The 22,379-nt window shown below is 42.0% G+C and overlaps 1 protein-coding gene across 3 annotated transcripts in view; it reads right to left on the bottom strand.

Moving 5' to 3' along the window:
• Window positions 1-6,173: 6,173 nt before the first annotated feature.
• LOC124551022 overlaps window positions 6,174-22,379 on the bottom strand; it is a 41,873-nt gene continuing 25,667 nt past the window's right edge. For all 3 annotated transcript variants that reach the window (XM_047125870.1, XM_047125871.1, XM_047125872.1), the window contains 2 exons: window positions 13,697-14,784; window positions 6,174-7,792 (listed from right to left, as the gene is read on the bottom strand). In XM_047125870.1, the coding sequence (XP_046981826.1) occupies window positions 6,712-7,792; window positions 13,697-14,715 (2,100 nt within the window). In that variant the 5' untranslated portion in view covers window positions 14,716-14,784 and the 3' untranslated portion in view covers window positions 6,174-6,711. The remainder of the gene's footprint in view (window positions 7,793-13,696; window positions 14,785-22,379) is intronic.

Raw genomic sequence — 22,379 nt, 5'->3', positions numbered from 1 at the left:
AGGGATGACCTCCACCCTTTTCCAATCCTTTGGAATGCTACGCTCTTCTAGAGACCTACGGTACACAGCTGCAAGAAGGGGGGCAAGTTCCTTCGCATACTCTGTGTAAAATAGAACTGGTATCCCATCAGGTACAGCGGCCTTCCCTCTTTTGAGCGATTTTAATTGTTTCTCTATCCCTCTGTCATCTATTTCGATATCTACCATTTTGTCATCTGTGCGACAATCTAGAGAAGGAACTACAGTGCAGTCTTCCTCTGTGAAACAGCTTTGGAAAAAGACATTTAGTATTTCGGCCTTTAGTCTGTCATCCTCTGTTTCTGTACCATTTTGGTCACAGAGTGTCTGGACATTTTGTTTTGATCCACCTACCGCTTTGACATAAGACCAGAATTTCTTAGGATTTTCTGCCAAGTCAGTACATAGAACTTTACTTTCGAATTCATTGAACGCATCTCGCACAGCTCTCCTCACACTACATTTCGCTTCGCGTAATTTTTGTTTGTCTGCAAGGCTTTGGCTATGTTTATGTTTGCTGTGAAGTTCCCTTTGCTTCCGCAGCCGTTTTCTAACTCGGTTGTTGTACCACGGTGGCTCTTTTCCTTCTCTAACGATCTTGCTTGGCACATACTCATCTAACGCATATTGTACGATGGTTTTGAACTTTGTCCACTGATCCTCAACACTATCTGTACTTGAGACAAAACTTTTGTGTTGAGCCGTCAGGTACTCTGTAATCTGCTTTTTGTCACTTTTGCTAAACAGAAAAATCTTCCTACCTTTTTTAATATTTTTATTTACGGCTGAAATCATCGATGCCGTAACCGCTTTATGATCGCTGTCACCAGAAGGTCTAATATGTTATAGCCACGAGTTGGTTCTCTGTTTAACTGCTCAAGGTAGTTTTCAGATAAAGCACTTAAAAAAATTTCACTGGATTCTTTGTCCCTGCCACCCGTTATGAACGTTTGAGTCTCCCAGTCTATATCCGGCAAATTAAAATCTCCACCCAGAACTATAACATGGTGGGGAAATCTACTCGAAATATTTTCCAAATTATCCTTCAGGTGCTCAGCCACAACAGCTGCAGAGCCAGGAGGCCTATAAAGATATCCAATTACCGTGTCTGAGCCTGCTTTAACCGTGACCTTCACCCAAATCATTTCACATTTCGGATCTCCGTCAATTTCCTTCGATACTATTGCACTTCTTATCACTATAAACACGCCTCCCCCTTCACTGTCCAGCCTGTCTCTGCAGTATACATTCCTATCAGAGTTTAGGATTTCATTACTGTTTACGTCTGGTTTCAGCCAACTTTCTGTCCCTAGTACTATATGGGCGTTATGACCGTTTATTAATGAGAGCAGTTCTGGGACCTTTCTATAGACGCTCCTGCAGTTTACTATTAGCACATTAATATTGTTATTCCCTGTTGCATTTTGCCTACTCCTGCCTTGCCGCGTCTCAGGAGGCGTCTTGTCAGGCCTAGGGAGGGAATTCTCTAACCTAAAAAACCCCCATGTGCACTCCACACGTACTCCGCTACCCTTGTAGCCGCTTCCGACGTGTAGTGCACGCCTGACCTATTCAGGGGGACCCTACATTTCTCCACAGGATAGCGGAGGTCGAGAAATTTGCACGCCAGATCTCCCCAGAATCGTCTGAGCCTCTGGTTTAAGCCTTCCACTCGGCTCCAAACCAGAGGACCACGATCGGTTCTGGGAACGATACTACAAATAGTTAGCTCTGATTCCACCCCCCGAGCGAGGCTTTCCGCCTTCACCAATTCCGCCAACCGCCTGTACGAACTGAGGATGACCTCTGAACCCAGACGGCAGGAGACATTGGTGCCGACATGAGCAACAATTTGCAGTCGGGTGCACCCAGTGCTCTCTATCGCCGCCGGTATGGCCTCCACCACATCTCGGATGAGACCCCCCGGCAAGCAGAAAGAGTGAACACTGGCCTTCTTCCCCGACCTTTTCGCTATTTCCCTAAGGGGCTCCATCACCCGCCTAATGTTGGAGCTCCCAATAACTAATAAACCCCTCCCCCCGTGTGCCTGCTCGGACCTTGCTGAAGGAGCAGCCACATGGCCACTCACAGGCAGAGCGGGCGGTGCCACACGGCCAGCCTCCACATTTACCCTCCGCCTCGTGCGCCGCGAACACAGCTGAACCCGCCACTCCCCTTGGGGAGAGGGTGGCCCCACCGCGCCCGATACCCGCGAAGATGTCTCGACAGCAGCGACAGTGGTTGAAGCATGTGACACATGGAGTGTACCTACGACGCACCAGACTCTCCACTGCCGCTACACTCCAAGGCAGCAGCCTGAAGACGGCTGACCGTGGCCATCAACACGTTCAGCTGTTCGCGAACAGTTGCCAGCTCCTCCTGCGTCCGTATACAGCAGTCACACATCCTTTCCATCCTAAGGAATCAATTTACTGAAGAGAGTTAATTAACTTTTAACTAGACTGCTATTCACTAAAGGAGGCTGACTATTGACTAAACTGTGATTGCTAGCCACTTCTTGTAGAAAACAAAGAAAATAGCACTACCTGTCTCTGGACTGTATTGAAAACAAACACTAGCACTACTGGCACTATGGTTGACTAAAGGGACTCTCTCCGACTGTATTCAAAACAAACACAATATCTATGGAACACTATTATAATGGTAAGGCGTAAAGTGATGTTCTGTGGGAATATCTCATTTTTGCCAAAAATGTGGCTTAGGCCACTATTGCATTGACAGCCTCATTTCTGATTGGATACCCCCACCCCCGTGAATCTTAGACTCATCACTTAGCCTTGGTGCCTGTTGATTCAGAACAGTCATATGTCTTTTTCATCGTCATCTTCAATTCCCCTTTATCCAGATTCAAGTCAGGTTGGGACATTTATGGTACTTTTCCACTTCCCTCTGTCTTTCCACCATTGGTATTCTTCCATCCTCTGTTCTCTTTAAATGTCCAAACCATTTAACCTGTTCTCAGTTATTTCATTCCGCTCTTCTATTCCTTTCTCATTCTTACCATCTTCATTTCTCTCTCTCTCTCTCTCTCTCTCTCTCCCCCTCCTTGTTCTGAGGAATTTCATTTCACTAGCTTGGATTCTACTCTCCTCTCTTCTTGTCACTGTCCAGGTTTCCAACACGTCAGCAGGGGGTAAAGTACATCTTATAAAGCACTTCCTTACATTTCATTAGTACCTCCCTTCCCCGTCTTAACCCCTCCCACATTGGTAAATGCATTACTCTGTTACAATCTCTGTTAACTTCTGCCTTCATTCTTGGACGAGTGAAAATAAATGTGTGTTATTGAGATTTGATTTAAGTTTCACCCGAAAAGTTGTCAGATCTTTGTGGCCCCGTAATATTTTCAGTGAAGAACTGGGGATTTACAGATGTGCTGGGTTTCATTCAATATAAGCAAGGTATTTCGTTGTTACCTTTGGTATTTCTTGTATCATTTTATCTTAACATCTTGTTAATAATACTGAGTATACTTGTGTTGGCCTGTTGGGGATGGAAATTGTTATTGGACTGTTTGGGATGAAAATTGGCTGTGTGCTTATTATGTAGTCTTTGAAGTTTTTTAGTCTCTTGAGCTACAACTGTCTGCTTGTGCAGTTTGGCATGCTAGGCTGTAGTTGCAATAAAATAAATTTAAGAACATGTGGGGCATAAGACAGGTTTCATATTACAACAAATTTAACAAAAAGAGAGAATGGACTTTTCATACTGTGTGTGTGTGTGTGTGTGTGTGTGTTTTGTGCCAGACTTCACATGTCGCATAGAGAATCTTTTTTCTAAGAACACAATTGTGTTTGTAGTCTGAAATAAATTGTGTTTTATCACACATAAACGTGTGGCTCAGTGGGTAAAAGCCCCATTATGAAGCTAATAACCTCGGGTTTGGTTCTAGTGTTTTTTCTGTAACTTATCACTACCTTCACCTCTGGCCAAGATAACTGTCAATAAGTAACTTCCAACAGTTTAAGAAGTGGAAGGGACCAGAAAGAAAGATTTCTTCTCCCCCAAATAAAATATTCCTCCAATGTTATACGAAATAGTTAATAGTTAGTGTTTCTTTTTACTGTTTGAAAAGTAAATTGTATACTATTTAGCAATGCCCAAGATATGTCTGAAGTAAGTAGTTGTATACTACACTGTTTCTCACACCTTTGTTTTTCTAAGTGAATAACTCTGAGGCTGTTTATAAAATAAATTAGTGTTTAGTGAATTTTAGTTCCATATGATATTCAGGAGCAAGCAATGCTGCCCCTGCCAGAAGGCACTACTCTCTAAGTGGATGAAATCATTTGAAGATCTGACACCGACTAGTTTACTGTCGTTCATACTTGACTAGCTCAAATACAAATGGCATGTCTGTTGATGTCCTGAGAGCGAGGGACCTTTTTTTTTAGCTTACACAGTTAAAGTACTGGTGTTAGTTACACTAGTTTTCTATCCAGCCTTGTTCCATTACACAACATAGGTGCCAGAAGTTATACAACAACATAACTGCCACAGCACCCACCCTTTATCTCAGTTCAAAATTATACAAAGAAACTTTTAATACATTTAGAAACCCAAGCAGATAATGCAGTACTTGTTCCTCTTTGAAAAAAATTCAAACAAATACATAAAATGTTGTGAGATCTGTAATAAAGGGCATCCCAGAAAACGGTGAGTAGCAATTTACCTGCATATGGAGTGCTTTTGAACTTCTTTCGGACAGGTGATGACAGATGTTTCCATTCCTGCACTTGCTGACGACCATCACCGAATTGCTGGCACCATCTCCGCACCATTTGCCTCAACATCACACCTGACCTGTACACCTCTACAAGGCGGTTATGAATTTCTGTGCCCGATACTCCACGTGCCCATTCATAGTGGATAACAGCTCTCACTTCCGCCTTTGACCACAACTCTGAAACACACCTTCTCTCCATAGCTCCTGGAAAAGACGGGGCGGCTGGCCTCCGCTTTGTGCAGGCTCTGCAACAGTGCCATCTGCTTGATCGCGGTCGCCCATATCGCACAACTCTGCCCACAGTCGACAGGGGAAACTTATTTTCCAACTCCCCCTCATATAATTGTCTCATAGCAAACATTTGCATCATTTTTTGAGGACTGTAGCTTATTCAAGTTTTAGTTTGTGTGAAGTTCTTGGGGAGTTTTAATCCTTTTACTGCTACACACATGCTCTTTGGATGCCATGCTGAGGTGGCTTTTGTTATGGCTGTATTGCACACCCAATACTGGTGCCTTTGCTGAGAGAGGGTGTTACATCATATATGAAATAATTTTTTGGAAACTATTAAGTGAAAAAATGTGATCTTGCAGTTTGACACTTTTACTCAATAAAGGACTGAATGTCTTTTCATTATCCATCATACTTACTGAGCTGTTTCAAATTAAGTAAAACATTGCACAAAATTTTAGAGTTCACTGTGTAAACTTTGCAGTATGGTTGATTTTAGTTCAGACATTGTAATGAATGAAATGCAGATAATGAAATTTTATTTAAAATTAAGAGCAGAATATGTCGTTCTGGAGTTATTGGGTTATATACACGAAGGACAGTCACACACGATGCACCCATTCATGTTCCTGAGCATCCCTCATGACGTGTGTGATTACCAAAAAGAAAAAATCTTCAGATAGTTCAGGTAGCATTTCTGGCATCTAGTTTTGCAGCTGAAGAAAACCACATTGCTCTAAGAACCTCAGAGTACATGCCAGTAGCCTCTTAATGAGCAGTTAGCCCCAAAAAATAACTCTTCAAACCACTGACTTCCTTAGGTTCTGTATGGCCAGAGTGTGAACACTGTCAAAATATTCTTGCTTACTTATCTGTATTAACATTACAACTAGAAAAATGAAGTCAGGTAGAAGACCTGTGGCTAAGGTGTTGTGATACTTCATTAAATTATAAAGAACTGGTCATCTTATAATACTTGACTGTTAATGCTATGGAACAAATTAATATGAATGCAGTAAGACAGACTTCTGTTTAAGGCAGCAGGAACACAGAATAAGTAAATACCAGACATTAAACTTTTGTCATCACAGAGCCAAGATTTAATGGGTACAATATTATAGCTGTTGTTACAACAGAATATAAAAGCATTATGAATATATATTACAACTGACAAAATAGGCAGTTTTCTTTTTTTTTTTTTAAGAAATAAACAAAAACTATGATTAAAAGTTCATAAACTTTGTAGTGTTAAAATGCAACTCAATTAAAAACTGGCAATCTGAGAATATCTTTTTTGTCAAATCAACAGTAAAATTATTTTCAAGCAAATTCGTCTTACAAATATTCATCTTGATGACAACAACAGGAACATTTTTCATGGTACTAATTCGGTCCAACATACCAAATTACTACACAAATTCACAGTTTTCAAGGCTTTATTCAACAATACTGTGTACTCCTTCCCGTCTGAAACACTGAACTTGACTGTTTCCTCATTTCTGGCACATTCTCTGGAATATGAGATTCGTGACTCAGTTGTTCCTTATAGATCATTAAAAAAGAAGAAGGCAGGGGCTGAGGGGGGAATATTCCGATGATGAACAATATTTAAGCAATATGGCATATGCTCTAGTTCTGGCAGATACAGTATAACCAGGGGAAAAAAACATGCACTCAGACATACAGTGTATTCAAAACATTCATAATGCCAGTGTCTACTTTCCAGGTTCAGCTATCAGTTGACTAATTCTCTTGAGAGCTGTCGGATGTGTATCAATGGCCTCAATCCACTCAGCAGTGCCCATCACCTGCTTAAAATGTGATCGGATGAACCCAATACACAAGTTTAGCAATGCGTCACAATTGCTGTCCATGGCACACACAGCTGTAGTGACAGCATTACCCAAAGCGAGCTGCCGAGACAAATATGTCAGGCACTTTCTCTTCAGGTCACACAGTTCAAACCTGTGAGCTGCCGCCAGTAGTTCCCCTGTGGAGTCACATAAATTTGTTACTCTCCCGGTGTACATATACCGCAGAACCTCAGCCAACACAGTCGGCTTCATATTCGACACCTCCAACTGGCCACTCTTTAACAACTCAGAGCCCGGCTGCAGCATACGGGCAAAAAAGGGGCTACGGGCCACCAGTATCGCTCTGTGCACCCCCATCTCAATGGTTCCAGCACATAATTTAAAATCTGCAAAATTTCCTGACTCTAGTAGGGAATGCAGATCCTGTATGAGACCAGACTGCAGCACTGGCTTAACTGCTACTACACACTGCTGCACGACACACACCATACTGATTTCACACTCCAATGCCAATGTGTCATCTACTAAGTATCCACATTCAATTTTTTCTGACTCAGATTCTTCTTCAAACATGCAGCCTGTTGATGTATGGATTCTGCATTTCTCTCCTACTGGAGGAATTACAGAAACACTCAAATCCACTGCTACACTCCCACCAGCCTTATTCTCCAACAGCTGGAAGCGCACATCATACTCTGTTCCACATTTGTAGAGTTTTACCTCCCACTCAAGTGTCTCAGGATGGAAGAAGTGTGGCGATGCGACATAATATCTGTCCTCAGGCCAATTCGTTAGACCAGACACAGTCCAGACATAGATCACTTTCTTTCTTATGCAGCGTGTGTAGCCCGAGTCACACACAGTGTCCAGACACCCACCATTTGTTGTGGGAGTGAGGTATCCTGACATGGGCTCTGCAGCTGTTGAATTCACAATGGTGGGATCTGATTGTGAACCAGGTGTAGCAGCTGGTGAGGTGCACCTATGGAGAAAGATAAAGCAGTGACATCATTAAGTGACCCAGCAGTTGAAGCACATACAATGTAGGAATTCTCAAACTGAGGCAGACTGCAAAACTGAACATGAGACCAAGCAAAATTCCAATCACCAACTTCGCCCTCTGAATGCGAAAATATTTTGTTGACACTGACCTGCGTAGGGAGGAACGATCACCATGACAAAATAAGGGAAATCAGAGCTGGTACGGAAAGATATAGGTGTTCATTCTTTCCGCACACTATACGAGATTGGAATAACAGAAAATTGTGAAGGTGGTTCGATGAACCCTCTGCCAGGCACTTTAATGTGATTTGCAGATTATCCATGTAGATGTAGAACTTTACAATAATACATGACTTAACTGTTATTGATCTGTACCACAATTCATGGAAACACACACACACACACACACACACACACACACACACACACACACACACAGATATGGGACAGTTTGATGAAGACCCATAAAGTTGGGGAACTGGTGAGGCTTCTTGTCAATGGGAGAATGGGGACTGGAGAAAATTAATTAAACGGTTAAGTGAGGTGCTTCATAAAATGACATAGTTATAATGAAACATTTTTGTTAAAATAGCAGGGAGTGGCACAACTGTTAAAAGAGGACAAATTAAACAAGGGTGCAAGATCTGGCCTCATTAGATGTAACTAATTTGTATACATCTGTTCCACCCTGAGGAAAGATATACTTACGTGAGCATGGTAAAATATCTAACTTACAAATGGATGATTTCATAAGATTCTTATAGCTTAAAACCAAAGATGATGTAACTTACCAAACGAAAGCGTTGGTATGTTGATAGAGACACTAACAAACACAAACACATACACAAAATTCAAGCTTTCGCAACCCAGGCTTGCTTCATCAGGAATGAGGGAAGGAGAGGGAAAGACGAAAGGATGTGGGTTTTAAGGGAGAGGGTAAGGAGTCATTCCAATCCCGGGAGCGGAAAGACTTACCTTAGTGGGAGAAAGGGACAGGTACACACTCGCGCGCACACACACACATAGCCATCCTCACATATACAGACAAAAGCAGACATATGTAAAGGCAAAGAGTTTGGGCAGAGATGTCAGTCGACTGACTACTTAGAACCTTGACATTTATCAGGTACAGACACACGTTGGCTGGCTAGATTTGCACAAAAAGTACTCATTTTTGGATTTATGTTCTTATGTGCTTATGTTATGGTGTGCACCTATAGCAGGTGAAGACATGGGTGTAACCTTTGAGTTGGACAATTTCATAACCTTGGCACTTAATTGGAAGTCTCAAGTCTTTATAGCCATGCCCTTCATAGTTCAGGCTGTAGTGGCAACTGTACTATTAACTGCCAGAGGGTGGTATATGAAGTTTGTGGCTAGCCAAAAATTTTTGAGCAATAAGAGTAGGAACTTTGTCCTTCACCCAGATCTCATGAATGAGTTTCTCACTGAGGTAAATTGGACAGTCAAGGGAGGAAGCAGAATGATCACCCTTTCAGTTGATAACAGTGAGGGGAAGGAGGTGGACACTCACACCTCATGAGCATCTCTGCCACAGGTTACACATTTGGCTGCATTTTCACAAGATTCACGTGTGTGGCCATAGCAATATTTATACTAATGTGTGTGATGCAAAATATATGGTGTAACAGTAATCACTTCATAGCCTGCCTTAATTTTTGGTGGCAGTACCACATTGTCAAATGTGAGGAACACAGTGCAGGCTGGCACTAATACTTTATCAACCCTTTTCATGACACAGCGAACTGCAGTCACTCCCTGGTCAATGAGGCAGGCTATTATATGAATCTCGTCCAGGTCACCAAGCAGCCGAGTGTACATGACTACATGGGAGGAATTCAGAGCCTCTACGTCAACAGTATAGCTGTGGAGAAGTGTTGCATTAAACAGTTTCTGTGCTTGAAAAGCACTATTTGCCTCCAAAAACAAGGTCCCATTACACAACTGAGAGCTGCACTTCACTGGACCAGCAATGGCATCTACACCCTTCTGAATAACAAACTGATTGACTGTCTTGAAATTCTGAACATCTGCCATGCATGACACCATGAGGTATTGGGGTGCAGCTGGGACAGGCGTAGATTCTTTCACCTCAACCCATTTACATTTTTAAGATAAGGAACTCATTGCGGAGAAATCCCTAATACTGCCAGCACCTCCGATGGTGTGCTCTTTCCTACTGGGGACCCCACGCGCATTAGATGGCTGTGCACACATCAGGTCATACCGCCTGGACTCCAGATAAAGGGACCAATCAGCATAGAGGAAGGTACCAGCTCAGGCAGTCATCATTCCCTGGGCCTGGTCTTTACCAGGGGGAGCCCTACATGTAGACATGGGGCTAGATGTTACATGCTAACTAGTCACCTTTTATGCATCAAATGCATGGGCCAACCTTCAGGAATGCAGAGGGAGGTAGAAGAAGAAAAGGAAAGAGAGACCTCCAGGATCAAAGCAGAGGAAGGGTAAGAAAATGAAGGACACAGAAAGCAACAAGTTGACAGGATGAATCCATACACCATTTTACCAAGGACTTCAATTTTCCAAAGAAGGCATACCACTCAGTTCCCAAGGGAGGCTAAAGGAATAGCATGAAAAGTGAAGTAGGTCTGCAAAGGTTGGGGTCCCATTATAGCCAAGCACACACTCACCAAAGAGTGGCGAGCCCTCTTGAGGAGGGGGGGGGGGGGCTCTTCTTCACTAGGCATGCAGTCTTAGGTTGGTACGACCCAATGTCAGATGTAAACATTTATCCTCAAGAAGCTCTTTAACAGGATGACAATTTCTACTCTTTTTCTCATCCAGGACATACCTGAGCCGAGCGACCTTATGAGTGACAAGCTGCAGATTACATGCTGGCTGTTCTCCATTCACAAAAACAGCCAACTTCAGTATTTTAACCAATACTGTTTCATCAAAGTCTATAAGCAGACAGGAAAAAAAATTCCTGAAATTTTCCCAGATTTTCTGGTTGAAAATACACTTTTTTCTGGCTGAAAATCACTTTTCCTAGGTGAAAGTACATTTTTCTGGGTCAACTGACAACATAGGAGCACAGCTTGAATATTTCCGACAGGCACGATTATAAATTTCACTACTGTGCACCGAACATTTAAAGGGTTACCTGGTTGAATACACGTTCTTTCAAGCACTTTGACTTTTCCACAGAAAAGCCAGTTACGGGTGAAATTGCTCAAGAAGTCACTTCACACTGTTTTTTGAAGGGTAATTATACTTTTTACCATTGTTATTGCATAGTTTGTAATCTATAAATATGAAAAGCAAACTGTGAAACACTCTTTTTTAGCATGAGTTACCTCTAAGATATGTCAAGCACAAATGTGCCAGTAAAATTTTAAATAAGGGCATAAATGTCTGGTTCTCTGGGCTCGAAATTTTTCTAAGTGGTGGGTCCTGAAAGTCTTAAAGTTTTTAATGAGAGTCAAGCTCTCTGTGATTTAAGAAATTCATCACACATTCTCAACTTAACATGATTCATCTTGCGTAAAGGGAAATGTGCTTTAATGATAATGCTTCTCAACTACTACTTGCAATATTTTCTTGCGACCTGTTAGAAACGTAAACAACTGCGACATGACGTTCATTGAAACAAGGTCCATGAGAAAGACACATCGAAAGCTGTTTGTTGTTACAAAGTACTGCATAGGCTTCAACACATTTTACTAACAGAAGACACTTACATGTGCACTGTGTTTCTATGTTGAAAATATCACATTTTCTTTGAGACTAAAGTTTTACATTGGTGTTATTCTCTCCTTTATGTTTTATTGCTGCAGTATTGTTCTGGAGTAGTGTGCTAGAATGAAATCATTTGTTTGAGTATCAATTCTTATGAGGCAAAATTACAAAAATTTTACTGAAAACTAAAAGAATGAAAGTTTCCCAGATTTTTCCTGTATACAGCCCGTTTATTTACCATAACCTTTTAACGAATACCAGTAATAAGTCTTACATTAAAATATGAATATCTTTCTAATGTGGTTTCACAAAAGACTTTTGCTTCAGTGTTTTATTTACACAATCGGACACGATTAGAATGAAGAGGGGAAACCGTGTGCACATTTGTGTGTGTCAGCATTCTGCCACTGCCTTTGAAATTGATGCTTTGTATAATGTGGAGACACAAGTGTAGCTATCTGCTGTTATAAAGAAACAAACACAATTATTTCAGGTATTTTTTTCTTTTTTAAATAGGCAAAATTTAAACTGTTATAATTTCATATTCTGAACAATGTACAGAGAATGACTCTAGTTTATTCATTTTCGTTTGCTGTGTTTCCTATACTTATCTGTATTTCACACTTTCTGCATTTGACACTGTTTTGGGTCAGTTCGCTGAAAAGTGTAAAATGGGATTTTACCATATGTTTAATCGATTTGAACTACAAGCGGATCATTCTGTTTTTCAGGCACTGAAAAAAAAAAAAAACTACCCCATGTTAGAGATACATATCAACAAAAATGGGCTTCAACGGAAATGTAAAACATGACCAGCAAGTTGTCCTACATGCTATAGTAAGTGATAGTGTTAATTAATAATGTACAGAAAATTTGCATGAACTTTACTACAATGGGTCATCCATGTTCTGGGTTTCGCTCACATTATTGAGCATATGCTGGCAATTCATTTCTGTCTAGTTAGAGGAAGAAAATGGGATGATAGGATGTGGTAGCCAGTGAACAGCAGTGGACAAGCTACATCACCTGTTAATACCTGAGCTGATGGCATTATTTCATTGTATTTGTATTCTGATGTGTCTGCCACAGGAAAAAAAAAAAAACCAACCCCACACACACACACACACACACACACACACACACACACACACACACACACACACAGAGAGAGAGAGAGAGAGAGAGAGAGAGAGAGAGGGGGGGGGGGGGGAGGGGGGGGGAGGTAACTCACGTTATTGTGTAGCAGGCTCTTTCTTTATCTTCTGCTTTAGCAATTACAAGCATTAGGCTTATTGATATATATACTGCACTTTTGTGCTGACTGTGTTGAAATATTATTAATCACTGCATTTCGAAGGCGGACTCTAGTATGCTGTAGTGACAGGCCCAAGACCTAAGGTGATGACTTGGTTGCGAGTTGGCGAAGCCGACGAAAGTGAATGTGAAATCTTGGTTATCGTGACAGACTATTCTTCAAAATGCCTAGATTTAGCAAAAGTGCAAAATATGTTCAATTATGTGCATTTGACCCTGCAAATGACATATTCTCTCCAAAAAATCAGTTTGACTGCACTTTAACATTTGTAGGTTAAGATGGTCATTGAATTCAATACAATATTTCTTCTGTGGTTGAAATGACAATATTGTTACATTAACAGTTACACAAAACAGGGTGTGCAAAATAAAAGTGGGCCAGAAAATATTTATAAGACTGCCGCAGAGTAGACCCTTGTTAATAATTGGAGGACTGCCCATTACAGCAAAAGCTCAAACATTTCTACACACATGCTTATCCTGCATGCTCTGTCCTGAGTGCTTTGCAGAATCATTATGTTTGAGTGAGTGAGAGGAAAAGAAGTGTTTAGTGACAAGTCAAATGCAACATGGAATGGTGCTCACAGTGAAACAGCATGCGTTCATTGTCAAGTGTGATGTGAAGCACTGTTTGGGGAAAACTTGTGTGCAACAGTTTGAGTAAGAGAGGAAGTGTTTCCACAAAACTACAGTAGAGCCTGCAATGCAAAACTAGTCACAAAATAGTGCCATTTGCAGCACATCCTGTAATCTCCATTAACCCTCAAGCAGGCACCAACCACAAATAAAATTTAAGCATCTAACTAACATTTTAAATCTCACTGAATGTTGTGTGTTAAGTCAGTTTTACCTTTCTGATCCTTTGGTGACCAATTCACTGATCATCTTCACAGCCTTAGGGTGTTTGTCAATGATGTTTGCCCAGCCTTTGGTCCCCACCACCTGCTGAAGATTCTGTGTAATGAACGCCATACACACGTCCTGCAAAAAGCTGCAGGAGTGAACAACGGCATAGACAGCAATAGTAGCAGCAGTATCTACCGTAAGCTGCCTCACTAGCTCCAGCTCGTACTTCAGCTTGGCATCTTGGAGCCCGTATTTGTCAGAGGCAACCAAGAGCTCCTCTGTCATGTCACTTGGTACCTGCACTATGTCAGTGTACATATAGTGCAACAACTCTGACACCACTTCCGGTTCCACATCTGGTATCTCCACAAGACCTTCCCGAGCCTCCTTCGTGTCGTGACTCAACATGGCTCGGAAAACTGGGCTGCGCGCACACAGTATCGCCCTGTGTGCCTCCAGGTGGACACCTCCAGCACTCAGCTTGATGTCTGCAAGGTCTTTGGAGTCCAGCAAGCGCCCAAGATCCTTGGCCATGGCTGACTGCAACTCTTCTTCTGATGCATCACTGGTGTCCTCAGCTACCACTTCTACAGTGGACACTTCACATTCAAAATTCCAGTCCTCCCCCAGCTCTTTTGTGTCAATTTTGTCAATTACAGACTGCAGAGAAGATGTCTCCTGTATTTTAAGATGGTGGACATCAGGAGGAAACACATAGTGTCTTACACCATTCCGATCCAACACAAAAGCTTTTAGGGTTGCACTCACAGGCAGAGAATCATTGCTATCAACAAGACGGAAGCACAGCATCGGGCTGCCTTCGTCCTTTTCGAGTTCCAGGCACCATTTACTCAAATTTGGATGAGCGAATACAGGAGATCTAATATTTTTAGTGTCCTCTGGACAAATATCAAAGCCAGATACTGTCCAGTTGTAGATGGCTTTCATTGCTTTCATTGTTGTGTTTCCTGACAGTTGCACTGTGTCAGGTCTACTAACGTCAACTACAGGCAGGCAGTGCATTGTAACTTCTATAGCATGCACTTGCAAATTGAAAATGTTGGCAAAATTTGTCCACTAGCAGTTGATGACCTGTTAAAAAAGAAAATAGAAATAAATTAATAAAAAGGGCACTATGAATTTTATAGATAGATATAATTAAGTTGAGGTAATTGAAACATTTTAATGCTTGCATTAGAATTATTCACCCATTCACATTTCACAGAACACATTGTAATGTAATAAAAGAATTTCTCCTCGCTCTTAGGAATCTCAAATCTCCCGATCTCTTCAGTTTAGCCATTTGTTCTCCACACATTTCTTCTGGACAGGCTTGAACATATATGGGTTTAATAATGACTGCTTTCAAAATAATGTGGGAAATGGCATTTTTTTAAAATCACTTCATCACTATGTTGAACGTTATTATCAACCAAGTGCAGCCATACTTCTGATTTGCATCCACTTGCTATTACTGCTACCTAACCAACATCAAAAGACGCAAAAATGGAAAAATAATTAAAGTGAACATTACATTGCAATCATGATATTAAATGGATGCTCTATCTTGCAGGCAGGAGAAGTTCCATTACGAAGGGGAATCTACAGGGCTGTGCAACATTTGTAAAGTGTTTCAGTCAGCATTTAATGCAATTTTTGTTAATGCTATTCATATTACGAAACGAGTTTCAAGAAATAATGTCTCTATTATCAGCAAAACTCATACAACAATCCTAGCTCTACACAAAAGCGAATAAAAACCAGTATACCGATTTTTTTTAAAATGTCACATGGCCTGATATTTTACAGGATAACTTGACAGGTGTCAATTCAGTTTTGTGTAATACACTACATTCTCATAGAGTCTTGCCTGGGGTTGAAGGGTGGGCCATTATTTCCTAGATGTATCATTCGTTTCACTACGTGAATAACACTACAGGAAAATGAAATTGAAACTGATTTAAATAAACATCTTAACTTGATGCTACCACAACCTCATATTCCACAGAAAAAAGTCAAAGTCAAGGTGTACATTAAAAGGACGGTAGCTGTCATAAATAATTCTGTAGGTATCAACAAAAAAAGATCTTTAACAGTCTCCTGCAAGATGTTTGTTTGTGTACTTCATACAACATGATATGAAAGCTTTATTACCTGGATGCTGTGAAGAATAGAGAGAAAGAGGCGGACCAAAGAAGGCAGCATGTTAAAGGGTGAAAGGATTATGACTGCTCCTGAGGTGTATTACAAAGAGAAAGCAAATATTCTACTACTAATGTATGACCTCTATTGTTTCTGGGACTGTTTACAGATTGTATACTAAAATCCTTCCACACCTTTAGAATGTGTAACACGCTAGTAAGATAAGATAAAATGTTCACTTAAAACTGTGAAACTAAATTGGACCCAAAAGTTATAAATGCAGTAAACGTGTTGAGTAATGGTTTGTAACACACAACAAGGCACAGTAACTATGCTGCTACGGCTGCTATGTAACATCACATTAAATAATAACGTCTTATACACGCATGCAGTAACATACCTTATTTCTTTTTCATGTAAGTTGCATACTTCATTTCTCTTTCATGTAAAACATAAAAGCGTATAATGAATAACGGAACATTCTAACTCCATAGAACAAAGGCAAAGAATAAACAGCACGCAAATAATTCACATCTTTGCTGCTGACTGCTGCAATGTGTAGCTGTTTACTTATTTTGTATATCTTCACACTCCCACACAGCCTCCTCAAGGTAGAGCGGAGCTCCAGGTATGTGTGGAAACCCATATCAGACATTTCAACCACCCTTATATAAATCACTTGTTGCGTGTCTTGTTCTTCTGCCACCGTATCTTCCACCAAATTCACTTTATTTTTTGTTTTGGAAGATGCTTGCTCCTGTTGTGGCACCATATCCTACTGAAAGTCTTGTATGTCTTCTTGCTTTAAGTCTTCCGACAGTATACGAGCAAACTTCACTCTATCGACTGACACTGTAACTCGTTTATCATGAATCAGGAGCTTCACTGTGTGTGTGTGTGTGTGTGTGTGTGTGTGTGTGTGTGTGTGTGTGTCTGTGCGCGCGCTCGCGTGCGTGCGCTCGCGCATTACGTTGCAGTACTTTGTAAGATCCAGTATATGGTGGCTGCAATGGGGTTCTTACTGCATTGGTTAATAACATCAGCTGCAAACACTTAAGTCTCAGTGCACAAATGACAGAATGTAGCCACGCCATTTTGATGGATGTGGCTGGAGGTTAGCCAGCTGTGTTTTTAACTCTCTTCAATGAATTCGGTAGGTCAGCCTTACTGGGATGGCCAAAGGTTTCTCAGTACACAAGCTCTGCCACGGATGCCTTTAGGTCTGGCTTGAAAACAGTGCACAGACCCACTACCACCAGAGGTAATGCTGTAGACAAACTGTCACCATGGCATATCAATGCAGCTTTAAGTACTCTGTGCCACCGCTCGGTCATTCCATTACTTTCTAGATGATAATTTGTTGTAGGGTGATGTCACTTTCCAAAAATGAACATCAGTTCAAAAAATAATGAGGATTCAAACTAACAACCCTTGTCAGTTGTGACGTGCACTGGGCATCCGAATCTTGCTGCCATGTCGCCAAGAAACTTTGACTAATTGTCTCTGCTGATGTGTCTTGAATCGGTGCAGCTTCTGCCCACCTCATAAATCTGTCAAATGCCATTAGCAGATAACAGTAACCTTCAGACATCAGCAGAGGGCCAAAAATGTCAAGGTGCACATGTTCAAAACAACCACATGGTTCGTCATAGCATCCAACTGATTTCTTCACAACATCTCACCTTACAACTATGTCCAACTTCAACAATCATTCTTAATTCTAGGCCGAACAAAGCATTCCGTCAGCAACTTCACACTTGCTCGTGTACCTGGTTGAGCGAATTATGTATACTTTTGAATATCTCTCACCATAAACGTTCAGGCATGAACTGTCTACGTCTTCTTGTGAGATATCACACCATATTGTAACAGCCTCACCTTCCAAATGTATTTCCTGCAATCTCTGCTGAAAAAGCTGAAGTTGTATGACTTCTGTTTGCTCTCTTGTCAGTTTCATATAATCCACAGAATTGGTTATCATTGCAACCCTAAAGAAATAGTCTGCCACAATATTCTCTGCTCCTTTTCCATGACATATGTCGGCGGGGAATTGGCTTATGTACCCTAACTGTCTGGAATCGCCTACATGACAAAGCATCTGTACAAATGCTGAACGTAAAGGTGAGTGGTTTGTGGTCTGTGAACACTGTAAATGGTCTGCCACCCACATAAGGCCGAACAGGCCTTATTGCCCTACACACCGAGTGAGAAAGACCCTAACGGCTGGCAGTGTCCAGCAGACCCTCGATGTAACGCTGCTCCAATGGCTATCTGACTTCTATCAACTAACATTGCCAGTAAAAATGCTTGCTTCAGACTTGTCTTAACCTATTCAAAGGTTTGCTGCATGCAGGGTGTCCAAACTAGCTTCTGAGGTTTATTTGTATGAGGACCTCTGTGAGAAGTGCTTGCAAAGCGGCTTCTCCCAGCAGATGTCAATGGTAAAAATTTACAACCCTCAAGAACTTATATAACTGCTGCAAATCCAACACTGAGGTAAATGTTGTGCAAGTTCCACTTTCTCTTCCAATGGGCGGATGTCGTCTGCTAGAGCTATGTGACCCAGGTACATCACATAGTTTTTTTTTCGCAAGATGCACTTACATTCATTAATTATTACCTCGTACCTATGTAGACTATCAAAACTGCTTTAAGGTGTGCCTCAAAGAGATGTGTTGCTGTAAACGCCCATATGTTGTCAAGATACACGAAAGTAAATTCTGACCCTTGTAACACCTCATCAATGAAACAATGCCATATTTGAGATGCATTTTTATGGCCAAACAGCATATGTAAAAATTTGAAGGGCCCAAAAGATGTAATGACAGCTGTCTTCAGTATGTCAGCATTTGCAACCAGTACCTGATGGTATGCCTTTTGACAACCTATGACACTAAAAAAATTGCTCCCATTAGTACAATCGTAGAATCACCAATATTGGGCATTGGATATTGCATGAGCATTCAATTCCGTGTAATCCAATTTCAATCTTTTTTTTTTCTTCTAAGATGAAAAGGTTTGTTTGTTTTGCTTTTGCTTTAGGGCACAATAACAGCTGGGGTCACACACGCCCAAGTCAAAACTTTAGAACACGAACACAGAGAGGAGTTAAAAAAATGACTATACGTCAGTCCCAATTGACATAATAAGACAGCTAAAACCAGGCACGTGGAAAAATGGCTACAAAAGACACCATACATAAATGGAGGTCCAAAACTAAAAATTAAATGGCCTTCGCCACATTGCTTTGGCGGATAAAAAGTAAGACAGCCCACACGTCATTTGCTAAAACGGCTGATAACTCAAGACAGCAAGCCCAAACAGGAACGCAAAAGGTTTAAAAAAATGGACATTCCATCAGGAAGTGGCGAACAGTTAAGACTTGAGTGCAATGTGTACAAAGTGATGGGGTAGCACCACCTAGCAAATGACAATGGCTAAAAAGGCAGTGCCCAATATACAACCAAGTTAAAATAACCTCCTCCTGGTGGGAGGGCCGAGAGGAGGTTGTCCAAGCTGCTGGGAGAGGCTTAATAAGCCAGAGCTTATTCCCATGAAGGGATGACCATTGGTGATGCCACAGGGACACCACCTCCTGACAGACGGCGACGCAGAGATCATCGGAGGGAATATAGGAACTCACGGGCTGAGTTATGGGGACTGCAGCTTTGGCAGCAGCTTTGTTTCCTGGCAGACTGACATGACCAGGAACCCACAGAAACATCACACTGGCTCCACCAAGAGTGAGCAGTTGACAGTATTCCTGGACCCGCTGCACTACGGGACAGAGTGTAGCGCACATAGACTTTCAAGGGCGCTGAGTGAGTCTGAGCAGAGGGCACAATTTAAAAGTCTGTGTCACCAGATGTACACCATGGCCTGATACAAGGCGAAGAGCTTGGCTGTAAATACTGAGCAGTGTGCCAGAAGCTGATACCGATAGACATGGGTGCCAATGATGACAGGCCCCAAGGTCGGTCAGAGCCATCATCAGTGTGTAGAAAGGTACTATCATGAAGTTCCATGCAAACGTCATGAAACTGAAGGCAATAGACCAAGCCTGGAGTAGTGTCCTTAGGTAGCGAATGAAGGCCAACATTAATACGGGTCGCTTCACAAAGCCAAGGTGGTTAAGGGTTCACACCCATCGGGAAAGGTGCAAATAGTGTGAAGTTAAGCTGCCGCAGCAAGTGCCGAAAGTTACTCCAGGAGGTAACAGAGAAGGACGAGCCTCATACTGACAATCAAAGGTATCACCAAAGAAGGAGACATAGCATGGGTGGCCATGCATGGCTGACAAACGGCATGCATACCTGCTGAGGAGAAAGTCACAGCAGTAGGACAGTGGTAGTTCAGCAACTTCAGCATACAGAATCTCAACCAGGCTGGTATAAAAGGTGCCCATGGCCAAACAGATGCCACGATGGTGAATAGTGTTGAGACAGGGATGGGCATGCAGACACATAAACGAAGCACCCGTAGTTGAGTTACGAAAGGACAAAGGACCGGTGCAAACGGAACAGGGTGGTTCGATCGGCACCCCAGGAAGTACCACTGAGGAAATGTAAGACCTCGAGGAACCGCGTACAGCGGGCTGCCAAGTAAGATACATGATAGAACCAAGATAGTTTCCCATCAAGCATGAGGCCCAGGAATTTTATAGTTTCAATGAATGGAAGGGCAAGAGGCCTAAGATGTAAAGATGGTGGGAGAAACCACTTGCATCGCCAGAAATTCATACAGACAATTTTGTCAGTGGAAAAACGAAAGCCGTTGGCGATGCTCCGGGAGTAAAGAAGACACCGCCCAGTGAGACAGGTCTGTCAACAACTGCAATAGATGGTAAAATCGTCAACCAAAAGGTAGCCAGAGATGTCCTGTGGGAGACAGAATATGATAGGATTAGTGACGATAGCAAAGACGACGACACTCAGGACAGAACCCTGAGGCACACCATTTTCCTGGGTAAAGGTGTCTGACAAGGCAGAAGCCACATGAACCTTGAAAACTCGATCTTGTAAAAATACCTGAAGGAAACAGAGCAGGCAGCCGCAGAAGCACCACATATAAAGAGTACGGAGGATACCAGTTCTCCAGCAGGTGTCATAGGACTTCTCCAAATCGAAAAACACGGCCAGAGTCCAGGATTTCCGCAGAAAGTCATTGATGACATGGGTGGACAAAGTAACAAGATGGCCAACTGCAGAACACCATGCTCAAAACCCACACTCTGCATTTGCCAGTAAATTGCAAGACTCTAGCCACCCTACCAGCCGGGCACGAATCATACGTTCCATCACCTTGCAAATGCAGTTGGTAAGAGAGATGGGGCAGTAGACAGAAGGAAGATTTTTGTCCTTATTGGGCTAAGGGATGGGTATGACGGTGGCTTCATGCCAGTATCTGGGAAAAGTGCTCTCTGCCCAGATGCGGTTGTACAAGTTAAGCAGAAAGTGCCTGCCTGTAAGAGAAAGGTGCTGCAACATCTGAATGTGGATGGCATCCGGCCCTGGGGTGGAGGATCGGGATGAACTGAGAACATGATCGAGCTCCCTCATAGTAAAGGCGGCACTCACAATTCGGAGAAGAGAAGGGTATCGCCTGAGCCTCCTCCACTCGTTTCCGACGGATGAAGGCGGGCTGACAGTGAGAATAGCTCGAAACTTCCGCAAAATGGCAGCCCAAGGTGTTGGAGACAGCAACAGGGTCCACGATAACATTGTCTGCAACTGTGAGCCCAGAAATGGGGAATGGATATTGGTCCCAGAGAGCCGTCGGAGGCTGGCCCACATGACAGAGGCAGGGGCGTGTAATGGTACTTGAATTATGCAACCATTACGGCACCTCACCTGAACCTCTCGATACTAGCAATACTCTACTGTGTTTCTGTAAAGTAGTTAACATATTTCTGAGACAACATTCAGATTTGATTTCATTAATGTACATGTACTATGATACATCGATATGTTTATGTTGCAATGATATTATTCTTATGTATATTCTTTCTTTTGTCACTAAGATCTTTGACGTACTGGTAACTCTTGATTTTTGGGCACGTAAGCAGTTAGTTAGTTAGAGAGTTAGAGACTGAAAAGTCAAGTCTTGGACGTCATGTTGAAAAGACGCATATTGTAGTCAGCTTATAAAATGTGAACTTTAACAGTGAGGAAGATGTTTTTCACGTATGTTTTGTACTGTGAAGTGATGTTTTGTGTGATACGTGATACTGCAACAAAAGCAATAAAAAGGAAGTTAACTTAAATTCGGAGTGCTGATTATTTTTTTACTTCACCATTGTGCTAACTTTGAAAGGTTTAATCTTCAAGAATGGTTTGTGAAACACACCTATAAAACTTTTGAATATAGCAGAATAAAACCTAGGCCTCTTTGCGTCCGAGCTTGGAATCATCACCACCTAGATTTTCGACGATTGAGCCATGATTTTACAACGAGACCAGCGTGGGAAACACGAAAAGATGAGTGCCTAGTTTATTCATTATTACGTGAAATGACTTTATTAACTGTGCTCTAATGACACCTGCCAC

Source organism: Schistocerca americana, chromosome 9 (genome assembly GCF_021461395.2).
Source record: "Schistocerca americana isolate TAMUIC-IGC-003095 chromosome 9, iqSchAmer2.1, whole genome shotgun sequence".
NCBI lineage: Eukaryota > Metazoa > Arthropoda > Insecta > Orthoptera > Acrididae > Schistocerca > Schistocerca americana.
This window is presented reverse-complemented; position numbering and strand designations above follow the sequence as displayed.